Raw genomic sequence first — 16,299 nt, 5'->3', positions numbered from 1 at the left:
GTATTTTAACTCCAGTCAGGCAACAGATTTAAGCTTAACATTTGTCTCAATCAACTTACACTAGACTATAGATTCTGTATGAGTGCATATGTGAAGGTATTTTGGCTGAAAATAAATAAAATGAAGTATATAAAAAAGTCAGTAAAAACATGAACACAAAAATAAAGGCAATAAGATTAAAAGTTCAAAATTAAGTAAAATTGAACATTCTCCTTCTATATAAGTTGATACCCTGTCTTCAGGGCATTGGTAACATATGTCAAGAAACTTGAAAATGTTTATATTTAACTTAGACTCAGTATTTTTATTTTTAATATAAGAATTTGTCTAAAAAATAAAAACCTTAGATGTCCAGTAGTTAGGGATCAGCTAGAAAAATTAAGGACCATTTTCCTGAAGATCATAATAAAAACCATATATTCCATGACTTTAATTGAAAAAAAGTAGTATAAAATTATATTAAGAATAACTGTATATGTGCTTATATAATTTTATATGCATAAGTATATAAAACATATAAGGAAATATAACAATATAGGTGTTTTTTTGCTTTCTTTTGTTTTAAATTTTAAAAAGGAAAAATATTTCCATATCAGAAAAAAATCAAAATTAAAAATTTAAGAAAGTTGTCAATTTAAAATAAAAATACCTATATGTTACAGTTTTAACAGGAGAAGTCCCCCAAAAGCTCATGTGTAAGACAATGCAAGAAAGTTTAGAGATGAAATGATTGGGTTTTTGAGAGCCTTAACCTAATCAGTGCATTAATCCCCTGATAGGGATTACCCGGGTGATGACTCTAGGCAGGCAGTATGTGGCTGGAGGAGGTGGGTCATTGGGGGGCACGCCTTTGGGGTATATATTTTGTTCTTGGTGAGTCAAGCTCTCTCTCTGCTTCCTGATGCCCTGTCCTGAACTGTACTCCTCTGCCACACCCATCTGCCATGGTGTTCTGCCTCATCTTGGGCCCAAAGCAATGGAGTTGGGGGTCTATGGACTGAGACCCCGTGACCAGGGGCACCAAATAAACTTTTCCTCCTCTAGAATTAATCTTTTCAGATCTTTTGGTCATAATGGTGAAAAATTAAGGACTAAAACACCTGTAATTCTGTACCATTCTATATTTATTTAATAACTTGATCAATAAAAAGCTATTGACATACTAAATTTTGACTAGACAGTGCTGTGTTACAAAAATAGGCAATGTGATAGCAAATGAAGCAAATGTCAAAGTTGAAGCACATTTAATTACCTCGAAGTGCTTTTCCCTGTATTGTTTGTGCTCTGGCCTCAGAAAAATAGCATATCTCACTATCTTACCAACTTTCTGAACAGAGTAGGTACCAACATGCTTTAGATTAAAGGACAAGGCAGTACCTTTTGTTTATATTTATATACACATATTCAGTCAATCAGTTAATTAACACACATTTATTCAGCACTTGTTAAATGGTAGGTAGTAGTCCAGAGAATGAAAAAGGGAAATAAGAAAATTAATGGTTTGGTGGGAAGATCGACATTGAAGTATGGTTGGACATGAAAATAGAGATATACCTATATGAAGTTTTAGAAGTTTCGAGGAACATTGAAAAAGTAGCAGCCATCCTTGCCTCTGAGTTAGGGAAGGCTTCCCAGAGAAAGTGACACTAGAGATGGGCTTTGTCAAATGAGTAGGAGTTTGCCAAATAGAAAAGGTGAAAAAGGATTATGGATAGCAAGAAGTGCATATGCAAAGGGCCAAAAATCTGAGGTGCAGGGCATGTTCAGGGACCAGTAAGAAGTGTGGTGTAGTGAGAAATTAGGTTGAAAGGCAGGAGCAGGGGTGAGTGGGAAAACTGAGTTGGTCCGGAAGCCTTCACACATTTGTAGTCACAGGAGTTCTGCTTTACCAGTGATTGATAGTACCTTTCCTGGCTATTAGAATCCTAATCATTATAATGAGGTAGGACTGTTCCCTTTGAATTATGGAAATTATAAGTGTTATGACCTGCTCCAGAACCATAGATTATAAATATTGTCACATCGCTTCCATCTCCTTTGCAATTAATCACCTAAGCCTCCACAGGGCTTGTTAGCCGCTGGTCTGTCACCCTTGAGGTCCCTCCACCACCTCTGAGATGTCCATGAATCCTGGGTCAGGCCAACAGGTCAGTGCTCCTCCAGAAACCCACAGCTGAATCTGCCTGTGCCAGCTGTTCCCTCTGGCTGCTGTGTGGCGTCATTGTGCACCCATGTCACAGCAGTGTCAGTTTGGAGCAACAGGGTTACAGCTCCCTTTGTTTACATTTTTCCATCCTCAGCTGCTGTTCCATAAATCATAACCACTGCAACAGGGTGACTGCATCTGGAGGCGTTTCTGGAGTTGGCCTCACACCAGGCTGGAATTAGTCCTTGCCCTAGAACCTCAGGTTGAACCCAGGCCAATAGCCTAGACTCCTTTTATCAGGGTCCCTTTATTTATGAAGCTTCTAGGACCCTCCTTGTCTCAGCACCTCAATCAACAAGGCTCTCATCCCCATCCCTCAATCCAAGAAAATAGGGGTGGGGGCACAGAGGTTTCCCTTCCATAAGTCTCCTTTTTTATACTGATTCTCCTCCTACCAATGTCCAGATTATTTCCTCAGTTGGCTCAAAACCTATCAGCTTGCAAGATAGACCTAAAGAAAAAATTCTGTTGCCTTGCCCAGTGCCCCCACAACAAAGTGTCTAATTGCTTATAAATACATAACTAAGAAAGACACAAAGCAATTTTTCTAAAAACAAAGATCTTCAAGAGGGATGTTCTATTTCTGCCTTCAAAGAGAAGTTGCATGTATATCACATTTCCCTAAAACAATTCCTCTTTGTCTAACCACACCCTCTATTTTGAAAAATCAATGTTAATGTGCTTATTATATATTATATGAAAAATTGTCTAACTTGCACAAAGTAGAAATCAGTCTCAACCCCCATGCATTTACCCACTAAGCTTTAGTATCTCTTATTCAATTCGTATGCTTTCTTGTCATTATTTCTGTAACTCAGATACTGTGCTCATATTAATCAAGCTTATTGCAGAAAGAGAAATCTCTTCAAGTGTAAGCCCTCTCTTCCAAACTGTTTCTAAAGGAGAGTTTGACAACTAATGTATTTGTGAACTCATGTGAGTGTATTTCTATAACAGTTGTACTTTCTCTACAAAGTTAGGCAGAAGGGGAAACTTATTTGTAGTTCTAGAGAAACTAAGTAGTGGTTGGATGCTGGGATCAAGACACTGCTAACAAATAGTGTGTCTTAGAGGTCATGATTTGGGAAAAGCCATTTACGTGTTTGGATTAATCTGAGTTCTTCTGCTGAAAGTCAAGTTTATTTTGTTTTGCCCTTCTCCTGGTGCAAACATAAGTCAACTGACCTTTTCAATTGATTAGCTTAATGATCATCATCTCTCAGCCTTCTTGTCTTTAAATTTGCAAATAATGGAAAAAAGTCAAAACAATTTATTTCATCTTTTCTCATAGGCACTCTTTCCCCCTTAGCATTATTACTCTCTGCAATGAAATGAAAATGAAATGCATGTATATCACATTTCATAAACCAAAAAATTTAAACAAAGTTCAGACACATTACTGATAGTTTTTGTTCTTTTAGAGAAGAACTATGATGTTGTAAACTGTTTTTTCGCTATCTGGAAGTCATAATTGAAATTCTAGGAGGTCAGGGGATCTATGGGCAGTTTCTTTAAATCTATAGGAAAACAATTTGCCTATCCTCTGCTGCAACTTCAGTAGGACTTGTCTCCTAGCCAGTAATTCCCACTTACCTCCAGTTCTAGAACTTTCTTTCATATGCTTGCTTTGGACTTCAGCTGCATCCCCCAAGCCAGGGCCAGAGTTGGAGACAAGGATCATGACTGGGCTATTCACTTGTACCCCCGTTCCACCACCAAATGCACTCTCTGCATTTGACCTCATAGCAGTTTGTCATGTTGCTTCTCCTGCTGTCATTTTATTCCTGTAATTGTTGCTGCTGATATTTTATGTACTTCAAATTCATGAATTCTAAAACTAGTTTGGATTTGAGAAGCACAGTAAGTTCTATCACTTAAAAATGACAAATATGTTGACCAAATTATATCGTTATATTGTGTGCATGTACGAATGTGTAACAACAAATCCCATCAATATGTACAGCTATAATGCACCAATAAAAATGTGGAAAGAAAAAAAATATATCTATAGTTATATAAATATAATTTTATATTTATATATTTTATTGTTTTCAGATGTATTTAGCCTTTAACCTCATCCAGAAAATAATAATTCTGGCTGGCCCTCACTTTAAACGTGTGGAGCCTGCTTCTGTTTATTTGGATTTGAACATGCTAGATGTTGGGGTGAGGGAGCATTTTACACTGAAAACAACCATCCATTTTCCTGCAGGATGGATGAGATCTGTGTTTTTTCTTGCAGGGCAATGCATTCTGTATACTCAAAGACATTCTAAGGGTCTTAGATGGCCTAGGGACCCAAATGCCACACTAGGTTCAGGGTCTGGTCTTTCATTGAATGAAATCCCATCATTTCTCTTAGGTTTAAAGACCATCTGATTATCAGAGTGAAAGGAGACTTTGGATTCAGTTAGGTGTTTGCTAAACACTGGGTTCCTCATCTCTCTTGGGGACCCTTCGCTTTGTGAATAGGTGCTAATGTACCATCTGATGGGAACTGACCTTCACCAGGGCTTGATGGGGGAGAACACAGGGGCAGCATTCCAACAGATATCGACAGATACTTCCTCAGCAGCTCAGAAAATAATGCCAAGAATCAATAAATGGGATGGCATCACACTAAAACACTTCTGCACAGCAAAGGAAATGAGAATGCAAAGAAGCACCTACAGAATAGGAGACAGCTACTCTTCCTACAGATGACTAATATCTAGAATATGTAAAGAACTCGAAAAAGGCTCTTGATCATTTTAGGGCCAGCTATGCTTCTTTCTGAGGCCTTAGCATCTCTCAATTCACACTGATTGCTTCTTTATTATCTTAATGTGATATTGTGGGCCATCTGGTTAATTTGAAGTGTGAAGGAGACTAATCCTATCTCTAATGACTCTGAATAGCACACCCAATCTATAAGGTGAATCAGAGCATTTGCTTTTAAAAAGTGAATTCTCTGTAGCCAATGCTGTTCATTCTTAAGAGAACTCCATCATTTTGATGATTTTTCCTTATACTGGGGGTTGAAACCAGGGATGTTTACCACTGAGCTATATCCCCAGCCCTTTTTATTTTTTACTTTGAGACAGGATCTTGCTAAGTTGTCTGGGCTGGCCTCAAACTTGTGGTCCTCCTGCCTCAGCCTCCTGAGTCACTGGGATTACAGATATGTGTCATAGCATCTGGCCATTTTAATAATTTGATACTATTTTGCTGGGATATGCAGAGAGATGTAAAAAGAAAGTGCATCTTTCCCCCTTCTCTTACAGATTTAAAAGTGTTTAGAATTTTTACTTGCAGCATATAAACAATATCACTTTATTCTTTCTTACTTTTTTTTCCTGTGTTGCAAGCAAAATATCATTTGATACAAATGAATTCTAAGCATATTTCCTTTAGAGAAACCAAAGGTTGACATCTATCTTTAAGATTAGATTTCTTTCTCAGACAAGAGTTTAAGCTTGTGCATGAATCTGAGCGGGTAGTTGGACTCCATGGAGCAGGCAGTGGGTATACTCTGGGATTCTTCTGCCCTACGCACTTAAAAGCCTTTGGATGAATTTCCTCTCTGGGTATGTTCATATCCCTTCTTTACTGTGGGGTTGAAAGTGCGCCTGAACACCATTACATTGTTTTGTGGTTCATTAGTAAATGTTGATTACATGGCAGCCACAGGGTTGTCTTATATATTATGACATCCTATCTCATTTACTCCTCAAAACAACCCCAGGTAAGAGTTATGGTGTAGGCAAAGATTATTTCCACTTGTCAGATAAGGAGACTAGGTTCAGGCAGGTCAATTTCCCACTAGTTATCTAGTTATCACCTAATGATAGGAGGTTCCCCAAATCTGTCTACCTTTTTCAAATATAATGCCTGCCTGGAAATGCACTATCAGAAGAGTTTTAAATGAGGCCGGAAAAAGTGGTTTAAGTTTTATTCTAATCAGTACATCAAGCTTTGCACTCATTCCTTCCTCCAGTGCCACTTAATAAATACTTAATGTGTGTCAGACAATCTGGGGACCAGGGACGTTTCAGTGAGTTAAAAAGCATAAAACCCAGCCTTCCAGAAGCTTCCATTTTGGTTATGGGAGGTTCTGAGCAGAGACATGAAATGCCGTAGCTTAGGCTTTGCAAAGGACCTGTCACCATAATGTGCAGCATCACCTGCAGAGAGGGAAGAGCTGTGGGGAGGCAGCGCAATAATCCAAGCAGAAGGAAGTAAGGACTTGGAGTGGAGCAGAGTGCAGGTAAGAAGTTGCGTTCCAGATGGATTTAAGTGGAAATGCCAGTAGAATTTGTTGAGAAATTGTATGTGGAAATTGCTTGTCTAGATTTTACCTGGGACTCAGGTCAGCCTACGTCCTCACCTGTGGTCTTGTGGTGATGTTAAAATGCTTGAGTGAAAAGTGACTTCACCCTATATTCCAGTGGAGAATGCAACTCCTTCTCCTCTCAGTTCCTTGGTGTTAGGCTTGTGAAAGGAGAATGCTTGTCAGTGCCTGGCGGAGGGAGGATGGAGTTCCCAGTCTCAGGGGCACTTGTCATCCAGGCTGCGACTGCTCCGCTGCCTCCTTCTTTCCAAGGCTGTGCCCCCAGGTGGTGCATGTAGGTGGTTATTCCTGAGATTTGTAGCATGACCATCTCAGGGCCACTCAAAGTACATTTCAATCTTTCCCAAAGGCTCCTCCCGTGAAGAGGCAGGAAGATGAATCCTCTTAGTTAAGATTTAAATCCTGCTTCACTTGTTCTGCCATTCCTATTTCTCAAAAATGACATGATCAGGTATGAATCAGGACAGATTTTAATTCTTGCTGACAAAAGTGGCACTTTTCACATACCATTTTACCCTGTGTTTTTAAGTTTGGAAAAGAGCTTTCTTGTAGTTAAATTTTACTGAATAGACAGAGTCACTCAAAAATGGTTCTAGACACAGCAATCTGCCACTAGCCTTAAAAACTTCAAGATACAAAGGCTCCTTGACTTATGATGGGGTTACATCCTGATAAACCCATCCAAAGGTGAAAACATCACAAGTCAAAAATGCGTTTAACATACCTCATCCTACCAACACCCAAGCTCCGTAACACAGCACACTTCAGAGGACCAGTTGTTCCCCTGGTGAGTCTGTGGCTGACTGGCTCTCTTTTGCTGCCCAGCATCACAAGAAAGGATCATGCTATATAATGTGGACTGGACATAGATATCAAACTTTGACAATCAAAGTTCATTTTCTACTGAATGTGTGCTTGCTGTTGTGCTATCCTAAGGTCAAAAACTAGCAAGTGGCACCATCATAAATCAGGGACTGTCTATATAAATTTGTTTATTAAATTTATCATAAATTTGTTTATCAATGAAATTTCCACCAAGCTGTTGGTGAAGCAATAAGGTGAATAACTGTCATCCTCATTCAGTTAATTTTCATTGACCTTAAGGGAATGACCTTATATTTCCAAGTAGAAGAAAAAAATTGGTCATGGGTAACCATAAATGTTTCATCTGCTTCTCAGTTATTGCATTACTGGAGGTAGCAGGAGAAGCTAGCTATACTTGTAGATTCAAACTAAGAAGTAATCTCCAACACACCTTATCTTGAAATAGAGCAAAACTTGATTTTAATTTAAGATTTCTGGAAGATCCCAAGATCTACTAGGCTCCTCCTAACTGCATCTTCTAGATATGACCTAATATCTCACTGAACTTGAACACCTGTTGGGCCCTGCAGGGCAGGATATCTAGTTAAGGCTGTGATCAGAGGCTTTCCTTCTTGGCTTATAAGACTGAATTTGTCACAACAAGTTTTGCCATTAACCTGTCCTGGAGCTCAGTACCAAAACTGCTCCTCTGCTATGTCAGCCATACACAGAAGCAGGCAGCCACACCAGCAAGAGAGGAGTGCCTCTGATTTCCCCCTCACTGCCTCCACAGTGCCATTTTTAGAAAGTCATAATCAACTGAAGCACTGATTCTTCCTTTATTTTTCCTAGGGCTCCGTCCAAAGAGGACTCTGCGCCTGGTGCTCTGGACTGCAGAGGAACAAGGTGGAATTGGCGCCTCCCAGTACTATCAGTCACACAAGGTAAAAAACAGCCATGGATTGCTGAGTATTTGTACATATGATATCAGTGTAAGCCAAAAACACTGATGCTTTTGGTTTAAAAATTCCTGCTAATTGTCCCATTTAGGATTCTCAATAATACTTTGTGTTCAGCTAACCCTGCCAAACACTCCTTCTGTATAAGCTGTCTTCATCCAGCTCTGTGATGAGAACATACTGCTGAACTGAGGACGTTCTGGTGCGGAGCTAAGGGCTTTTCTATTCCTATTTCATGGTCTGCAGTCTTAGAAAACTCCCACCTTCACGCTGCCATTTTCTATAGCCTCTCTAGTTCTTCTGTACTTGTGTGTTCCGGAGATACGGACAGGCCCTCTCCTCACTGAGCACCTCCTCCCATACCTCTGTGTGCTAAATCCTTCTGGAAGCCCTGGTATTGGAGGACCCAGTCATGGGGCCTTGAGTCAGCCAACAGCATTGCCCTCATGATGTTTGGGATGGGGCAGCCAGAGGTCTCAGACCTGGGAATGTGGAGGATAGTTTGGCTTGACACTAACTGTGATTCGGCAAGAGTGGAGCCTAAATCAAGAAGGGAATGTGGAAGAACATGATTAGAAATCCAAGACCATTTGAGGATGTGGAGATTAGCCTCAAGAACAAACGTGGAGAAAGCAAAACACTAAGGTCAGAAGTGGTGTGGATCAAGCCAGAGGGAGCGCCAAAGTGGTGCGTGTGCTGCTGGGCAGGGTTGTGTGGGCAGGGAGCGGAGGGGCTGCATTGCTGCCACTGCTGCGGATCATTGTCCCTCAATCTCCAGATTGAAAGAAACAGAATGTCAATTATCCAAGTCAGAGGGCGTTTGTTTCTTGAATTATATTTATACCATTTTGGGGTCCATTTTTTACAGAGTCAGTCTCTATTGTCTTATTTCAATTAGTTAGAGCATGAATTTGGGGTCATGAATTTGACCACTGATTATAATTGTTTACTATACAAAGTACTCATGATTTATGCCTACTCTTTTACCTTTGACCTCCAGTAATCCTGGTGATAAGAAAATTCAAGACAAATGTCCTTTGGTTAGTGGGTCAGTAACATCATATTCCATATGTCATGGTAGACCTCAAAAGTACATAAGGATTGTTCTAGATTCAGAAACATTCAGTTAACATTTTCTGAGTAATACTATATCTCATGTACTATGTTGGATATGAGGTTTAATCTAATTAAAAAGATTCATGCTGCCCTTATAGAGACTGCAATGCAAAGGACATTGACCACTGAACTTCAATTTTATGTGCTAAGTCTTCTGATACAGAATAAGGTGTTGATGGCGGACACAGGAAGTTCACCCAACTGGGCTTTGAAGGGCAGTTGGAATAAGGTGTGTGGAAGAAATGACATCTAAGTTGAGTCCTAAAGACTGAATAAAAGTAATCAAAGGAAAGGGAGTGGGAGGGAGAAGCAGAGTACCAGAGCTTGTGTGTGCAAAGGCTGGAGGTAAGGGAGGATGCAGATCCTACAGAAACAGAAGGAGCTCAGAGTGGCTGGGTGCATTGTGATGCTAGCATAGAGTAGATATGTAAGCAGAAGCCTGAACAAGAACATATAAATCCTGCTTAGAAGTTTATACTTTATCCTCAGGGCAAGAAGGGTAACTGAACTATTTTTAAGGAGGAGCTTTAAAATTCTATGCATCTTAGACTTCATAGAAAACAGAATATTTGAAAGCACTATTCTTAAAACTCTTTTATTCTCTATAATATACTCTACCCCAGGGGTAAAAAATGGATTTAATCCCCAATGGATCAGCTTAAAATTTCTCACCACTGAAATTTCTGGGATCTGAAAAAATATTTATTTCTCTATAAGGTTTTGAGTTTCACCATAGCCTACTGAAATGCATGGATGAAATCAGGAATGACTTGATTTTAAACTTCTAAGAAATTGGGAGGGACACACACACACACTCTCACACACACACATTCATTCATTCTCTCTCTCTTTCTTTATGAAATGATGCATAATTGCATGAACAGACCTGGTGTGTCTTGATGTTATCTCTGTTACCTTCATACAAATGCTTCAGCTTGCAGGTGGCTAAGTCTGCATTGCATTTTCAGGGATGGAAAGAAGAAATTACAGAAACAAAAAACATAAGCTTTTTGTTTTAGGGTAGCTCTTTATCTTACATTTTAAAAGACTTTCTGCATGTTTCACATAGAAACATTGCCAAAAGCATAAGCATTTGGGGTAGGGGTTACTGAATTTAACCTAAAAGTAAATATATAGCAAGTCACACACTGGAAGGAGGGAACAAAGCAGATTGCCTTCTCTGAGGCATCTCTGAATGCCAACAGCATCCCGCTCAGTGCAGTCACAACAGAGATCCTCTGTTCTAGGTAAGGAATGGCAAGTTTTGGAACAAATTAGTCCTCCAGTTTCAATGACAGCATAATACAAGTTTATTCCTTGCTTATTTAATATCCAATATACTTATGATAGGGTTCTGTTCCATGTAGTTATTTAGGCTGAGAGATTTCAGCAACGTGGCCTTTAATATGCTTTGAGCAGCAACATCCAACTGGCAGGTGGGGGAGGATGGTGGGAGGTTTTGAAGGGATAGTTCTGGAAGTGGGTCACATGGTTTCTACTTGCATTCCATTGGCAAGAACTAGTCAGGTGGGGCTGGGGATGTGGCTCAAGCGGTAGCGCGCTCGCCTGGCATGCGTGCGGCCCGGGTTCGATCCTCAGCACCACATACAAACAACGTGTTGTGTTCGCCGAAAACTAGAAAAGAAATATTAAAAAATTCTCTCTCTCTCTCTCTCTCTCTCTCTCTCACTCTCTCTCTCTCTCAAAAAAAAAAAAAAAAAAGAACTAGTCAGGTAATGGAACTGCTTGGGTATTAGGTGACACAAGGCTGGCTGGGCAGTCACTTCCCAGCCACAACCCTGCATACACTATTAAAGGAGAGCACACGGTTCTGGTGCAAAACTAGCCCATGCAGAGGTCTTCCTCTCACTTTGTTCTGGATTCTCAATCAATTTCAGCTGCCCAAGAGACCAGTTGCCACAGTCTCACCTGCCATGGTGCTCAAGGCAGGATCAGCTCTGTAAGCTGCCTTTTAGGTAAAGGTAAAAATGTTTATCACGACCACTACCTTTGCCCGTCTGTACACAATAAGAAAAGAAATCACAGTATTTGCTCATAAAGAGCTTAGAAAATTTAACAATAACTTTAAACTTACATAAGAAATTTAGGAAAACAAACATTATAGAACATGTTTCTAAATGATTTACCAAAAAAAAGTATTTATTTATTTATTTACCAAAAAGTATTTTGTTTTTTTGCAAAGGATTCAATCATAACAGAGTGCTGATGGTATAAAGGCTTAGCACAGTAAATGTAAAGGGGTTAGAAACAGAAGAAATGATCATGACATGTTCATCATGGGGGAGGATTCTCAGCCTTATCCTTGCAGAGTAAATGGATCTGAATGAGTGATGAGGAGAGGAGAGAGGGACAGCCACTCCCCGTCATGTCAACTATAACCGAGCCCTGTGGGTTGCCATTCCTCAGTGGGGGCAATATGAAACAGGAAGAGAATTTTCCTTCAAGGGGCATCTGTTTTGGTAATTGTAAAAATAAAAGGTTTTAAAGTGACTCTGCCAGTATTTTCTCTGTATGGTTATGGTCATTGGCGATCAGTATCAGGAATCAGCAAGTTGAGCCCTACAAGCCAAATCTAACCTGCCACCTGTTTAGGTACAGATCCCAAACTAAAAATGTTTTTATGTCTTTAGCTGGTTACGGAACAGAGACTGAATGTGGCCCACAAACTTAAAATATTAACCATCAGGATCTTGACAGAAAAAGTTGACAGATTCTTGGTCTCTATGATCAAAAAAATCATACAGTTTCTGCAATGATCTCTTTATGATTTTGAGTGGCCTAAAGGGGAATTTTGTAAATTTTATTTGGAGTGCAGTATTTTTCAATGTAAATATTATTCTGGAAGATATTTTTATAATAATATAAAGGTATATGCACAATCTTTTTTTCCCCATTCTTATTTGAGTTTAATAGTAAAGTTGGTTACGCTTACATTGCACCAGCTATGGAGCAAAACAACATGTAGAAAATTATTTTTTCTTTTCATTGTTCTGAATGTACACTTTCTTTCCCTGTGAAAAATCTATCTAACAGTGAAAGTACTACAAAAGTTATTTTAATAGACATATTTAGGTAAAATTTATGGAAATAAAATTAATATTGTTCATTATCCTTTTCTTAGAAAAGGATACATCTTTGTTTACAGTGTGCTTTTATTAATATATGCAAAGAAAAATATAAATCAAAGTGATTTTAAATTATATACTAGAATTTATAACCAAACTAATTTTCAAAATGTTACTCAGATTAACTTTAAAATACCTTTACTTCATAATTATGCTGCTTGTGAAATATTGCCTCAATTGTTATAATAACTGTTAAAATTTACTAAATTTACTAAACAGTTCATTAAATTGTTATGAAATATGTGAAGCTATTTGTGCTTTGTGTACAAATTTTAAAACTCATATGCAACTTTATTATGATATCTAAAATGTTCTTTCTAAGGAAACAAACTTTGCCTCAAAAAAGTCTATAAGCATTTTGATGATAGTTACTAAGTGAAATAATTCAAATGAGAACTATTCAGTTTTTCCCTATATTTTGGCATCAACTAGAATAGAGATCATTCCTGAGATCCATCAACAGAAAGTACCATAAAGGATTTATATACATATTTTTTTTCTTATTCAAAATATGCTAGCTCACATATTTTGATAGGCTGTAATATGTTCTTCCCTGATTTTAAAGTTCTTTCCACTGTCTCTCTTCACATTAGCATGAACTTGAGAACTATTTAGAGAGATACTGTTTACTCTTTATGTTTATTGGTTCTTTTCAAGGTAGCTCATCATTTTTCGTGCTAGTTGTGTTTTATGGGGGTTTAACTAGCATTTGGTGAATTCCCGAATCTTGAGAGAATGGAAACCCCTGTGTGACACCATGTTGATCAAGAAGAGAGCATTTCCATTGCTCTAGAAGATTCTCTTCAGATTGACCCCCATCCAGCTCCACCAAAGGCAACTACTGTGCTGCTCTTTATCACCATAGATTGGTTATATCTGTTCTTGAACTTCTTTTGAGAGGACAGGGGTACTGGGAATTGAACTCAGGGGTACTGGAACACTGAGCCACATCCCAAGCCTTTTTAAATTTTATTTAGAAACAGGATCTCATTGAGTTGTTTAGAACCTCTTTTTTGCTGAGACTGGCTTTGAACTTGCAATCCTCCTGCGCCAGCCTCCCAAGCCAATGGTAGTATGGGATTATACGTGTGTGCCACCACACCCGTCTTGTTCTTGAACTTCTTACAAATGGAATCATTCAGAATGTAATCTTGAGTCTGGCTTCTTTTCCTAACAGTGTGGTCCAGGGATTTATTCATATTGTTGGACTGACTAGTTTGTCCCTTTCCATTGCTGAGTGGTCCTCTGTTACCTGAATAGGTCACAATTTCTTTATTCTCCTGGACAAATGCAGCATGGATATTCTCTTGATGGACATTTGATTGTTTCCAGTTTTACCCATCATTGAAAGACCTGCTGTGAATGTTTCTATACAGATCTTTTGGTGGACGTAGACATTTATTTTCTTTTGTAGTGGAGTTGCTGGACCATATAACCAGTGATGTTTAACTTTATTAGAAATTGCCAGAGAGATGGGAGCTTTTACCATTTTACATCCTGCCAGCAACCCCTTAGTTCCTCCCCATCCTTCCCAGTACATAGTATTATTCATAGTCTTTTATTTTGGGTCATTCCTGTAGGTGCCATATTTTCATGTTTTTCGAAGTACATTTCTGAAGAGTAACAAGGAAAGTTCTGCCTCCCCCTCCAATAGTCACCGTTCTTTCTCCCCGATGCCTTGCCTTGATTCTGATATTCGGCTTATGATTGAAGGGGGTCTGAAGGCCTTTTACCCAGTGAGGTTTGCAGGGCTGTTCTGGTTAGAGTGACCCTTTGTCAACTTGGAGGAACACGTTGGTGAGAACAGGACGTGGAAATGCTGTCCTGCTGGAGCCACAGCTCATGGCCAGGAATACTGCCTGGGGCTGTTGCAACAGCAGAGTCTGGGAAGGGGACGATTCTAGCAGGGCTTGGGAAGGGCCATTCCGCTGGCGCCAGAAAGGAGGTTATTCTAGGTAGGAGAAGAAAGACTGCATAAAATGTCTTCATGTCATTCTTCATTGATAAAAAATATTATTAAAAAAATATGAACTCCTTTATTGGTTGAAATCTGCTTATATTAACTAGAAGAAAATATCACCACACAGAGAAGCATATTATGGTGAATGAGAGTTCAATTACAGGAGCAGAATTTAACTCTGGAATTTAAAAATATTATAGATGATTTTATTGAATTTTCAAATCAGTGAATAGAATGAGAGCTATTCAGATGCCATTTGACCAATCTGCTTTTATGGGAACAATGTTACTCTCTTCTCTTGTCCTGGAAAGAGAGCAGGATATCATTTCTCATGTCCTCAAATCTACAAAGGAAGGGAGGGGGGTACCTAAATTAGTTTCAACTGGATTTCTGGCATTTTGAAATCTTTTCCATTTTAAGTAAAAATATGATCTGGCATAATTATAATGAGTAAGGTAATCTGGCCCTGAGAAAGCCTCATTACACAAGGTAATCAAATAAAATAGATTGATATGTTCTATTCTGGCATGAAAAATATTTTAACCTTTTCCTGATTTATTGCACAAACTTCTGGCAATTGAATTACAAGGATAATGAACACTGCTGTGTTCTGCTAGTCATTAATAAGGGCAATATTTTAAATAGGTTTTATTAAATGAGGGATGGGATGTATGATCATTCTAAACACATTAGTTTATTTGAACTCTAGCCAACTTGAAAACAGAAGAACTTAAAATGATTTTGTGTAGTATTTTTGTTAGCATTTCCTGTGTTGCCAGTACTGAGGAACAAAATTTCCTTTTTAGTTATATAAATACATCAAAAACATCATGTTAGCTACTTTTAGGAGCAAACTTCTGGCCAACTTCCCCACCCACGTTTCTCATTTCCCTCTGAAATAAAGAAAATGTTACAAATGCTTGAGAGACTTCAGGTGATCCCCGAAAATGTGTTTTTATTTTGCAACCCTGTGCCACCATGTAATGTGGCTGTGGCCAGGATGACCCTGCTAGAGAGCGACCGTGCTGTGCTCTATAGAAGTCATAGATAGAGTTGATGTACTCATCCAGCATCATGGCGCCCGGACTCTGTCTCCAGTGCAGCTTTTCTCACATCTTTAATGTTCCATGCAAGACGGCCACGCTAATCAGAGGTTATGGTTGCAGTCATTACTGCTGGGCTTTTATGCATCCTGTGTTTTTCTTTCAATGTCTGAATATTTGCATTTGTATGTCAAGCACATCACAAAATTGGTTTAAATTTCACTTATCTCCATGTGTTCTTGGTTGGTAGCTCTTGTAGTTACAACATTCACCTAATTTGTATAGCACACCTGGGAGCTCTTAGGGGTCTTATTAGAATTTGTGGATATTATTAAAAAATAAAAGGAAAAGACAGCCTTTTGCATGTGTTTGCTTTCTCCTGTGTAGAATTCCATTATGACTGTAGGATTTCATAATCTTATATACATATGGTAATTATATATAGATGTATGTCGGTCTGGGCAGAACTATCAAAATATTCCCTTTGCTATCAAGAGAATCATATGCCACTGAGTGAATAAACGTGAGTAGGCATCAATGCATCTCTTTTTTCTTTCTTTTGTCCCTCTTTAGGAGGGATCCTTCTTAACTGGCTTTTATTATTATTTTTCTATGAAATTGTGACCCTAGAATAGAATTTTTCCGTGTCCTTGGGGTGGCAAGACCTTGCCTGCTGTTCTAAAGTAATATTTAACCTATAACAACTTGCGGTTTCATATCATAGTGAAGTTTGAC

The 16,299-nt window shown here is 38.7% G+C and overlaps 1 protein-coding gene across 1 annotated transcript in view; it reads left to right on the top strand.

The window, feature by feature from the left end:
* Cpq (carboxypeptidase Q) overlaps nt 1-16,299 on the top strand; it is a 372,519-nt gene that overhangs the window by 248,004 nt on the left and 108,216 nt on the right. Inside the window, exon 5 of the mRNA XM_026383548.2 lies at nt 8,193-8,284. Coding sequence (XP_026239333.2) covers nt 8,193-8,284 — 92 coding nt within the window. The remainder of the gene's footprint in view (nt 1-8,192; nt 8,285-16,299) is intronic.

This window comes from Urocitellus parryii, chromosome 7 (assembly GCF_045843805.1).
Source record: "Urocitellus parryii isolate mUroPar1 chromosome 7, mUroPar1.hap1, whole genome shotgun sequence".
Taxonomy (NCBI): Eukaryota; Metazoa; Chordata; class Mammalia; order Rodentia; family Sciuridae; genus Urocitellus; species Urocitellus parryii.
This window is presented reverse-complemented; position numbering and strand designations above follow the sequence as displayed.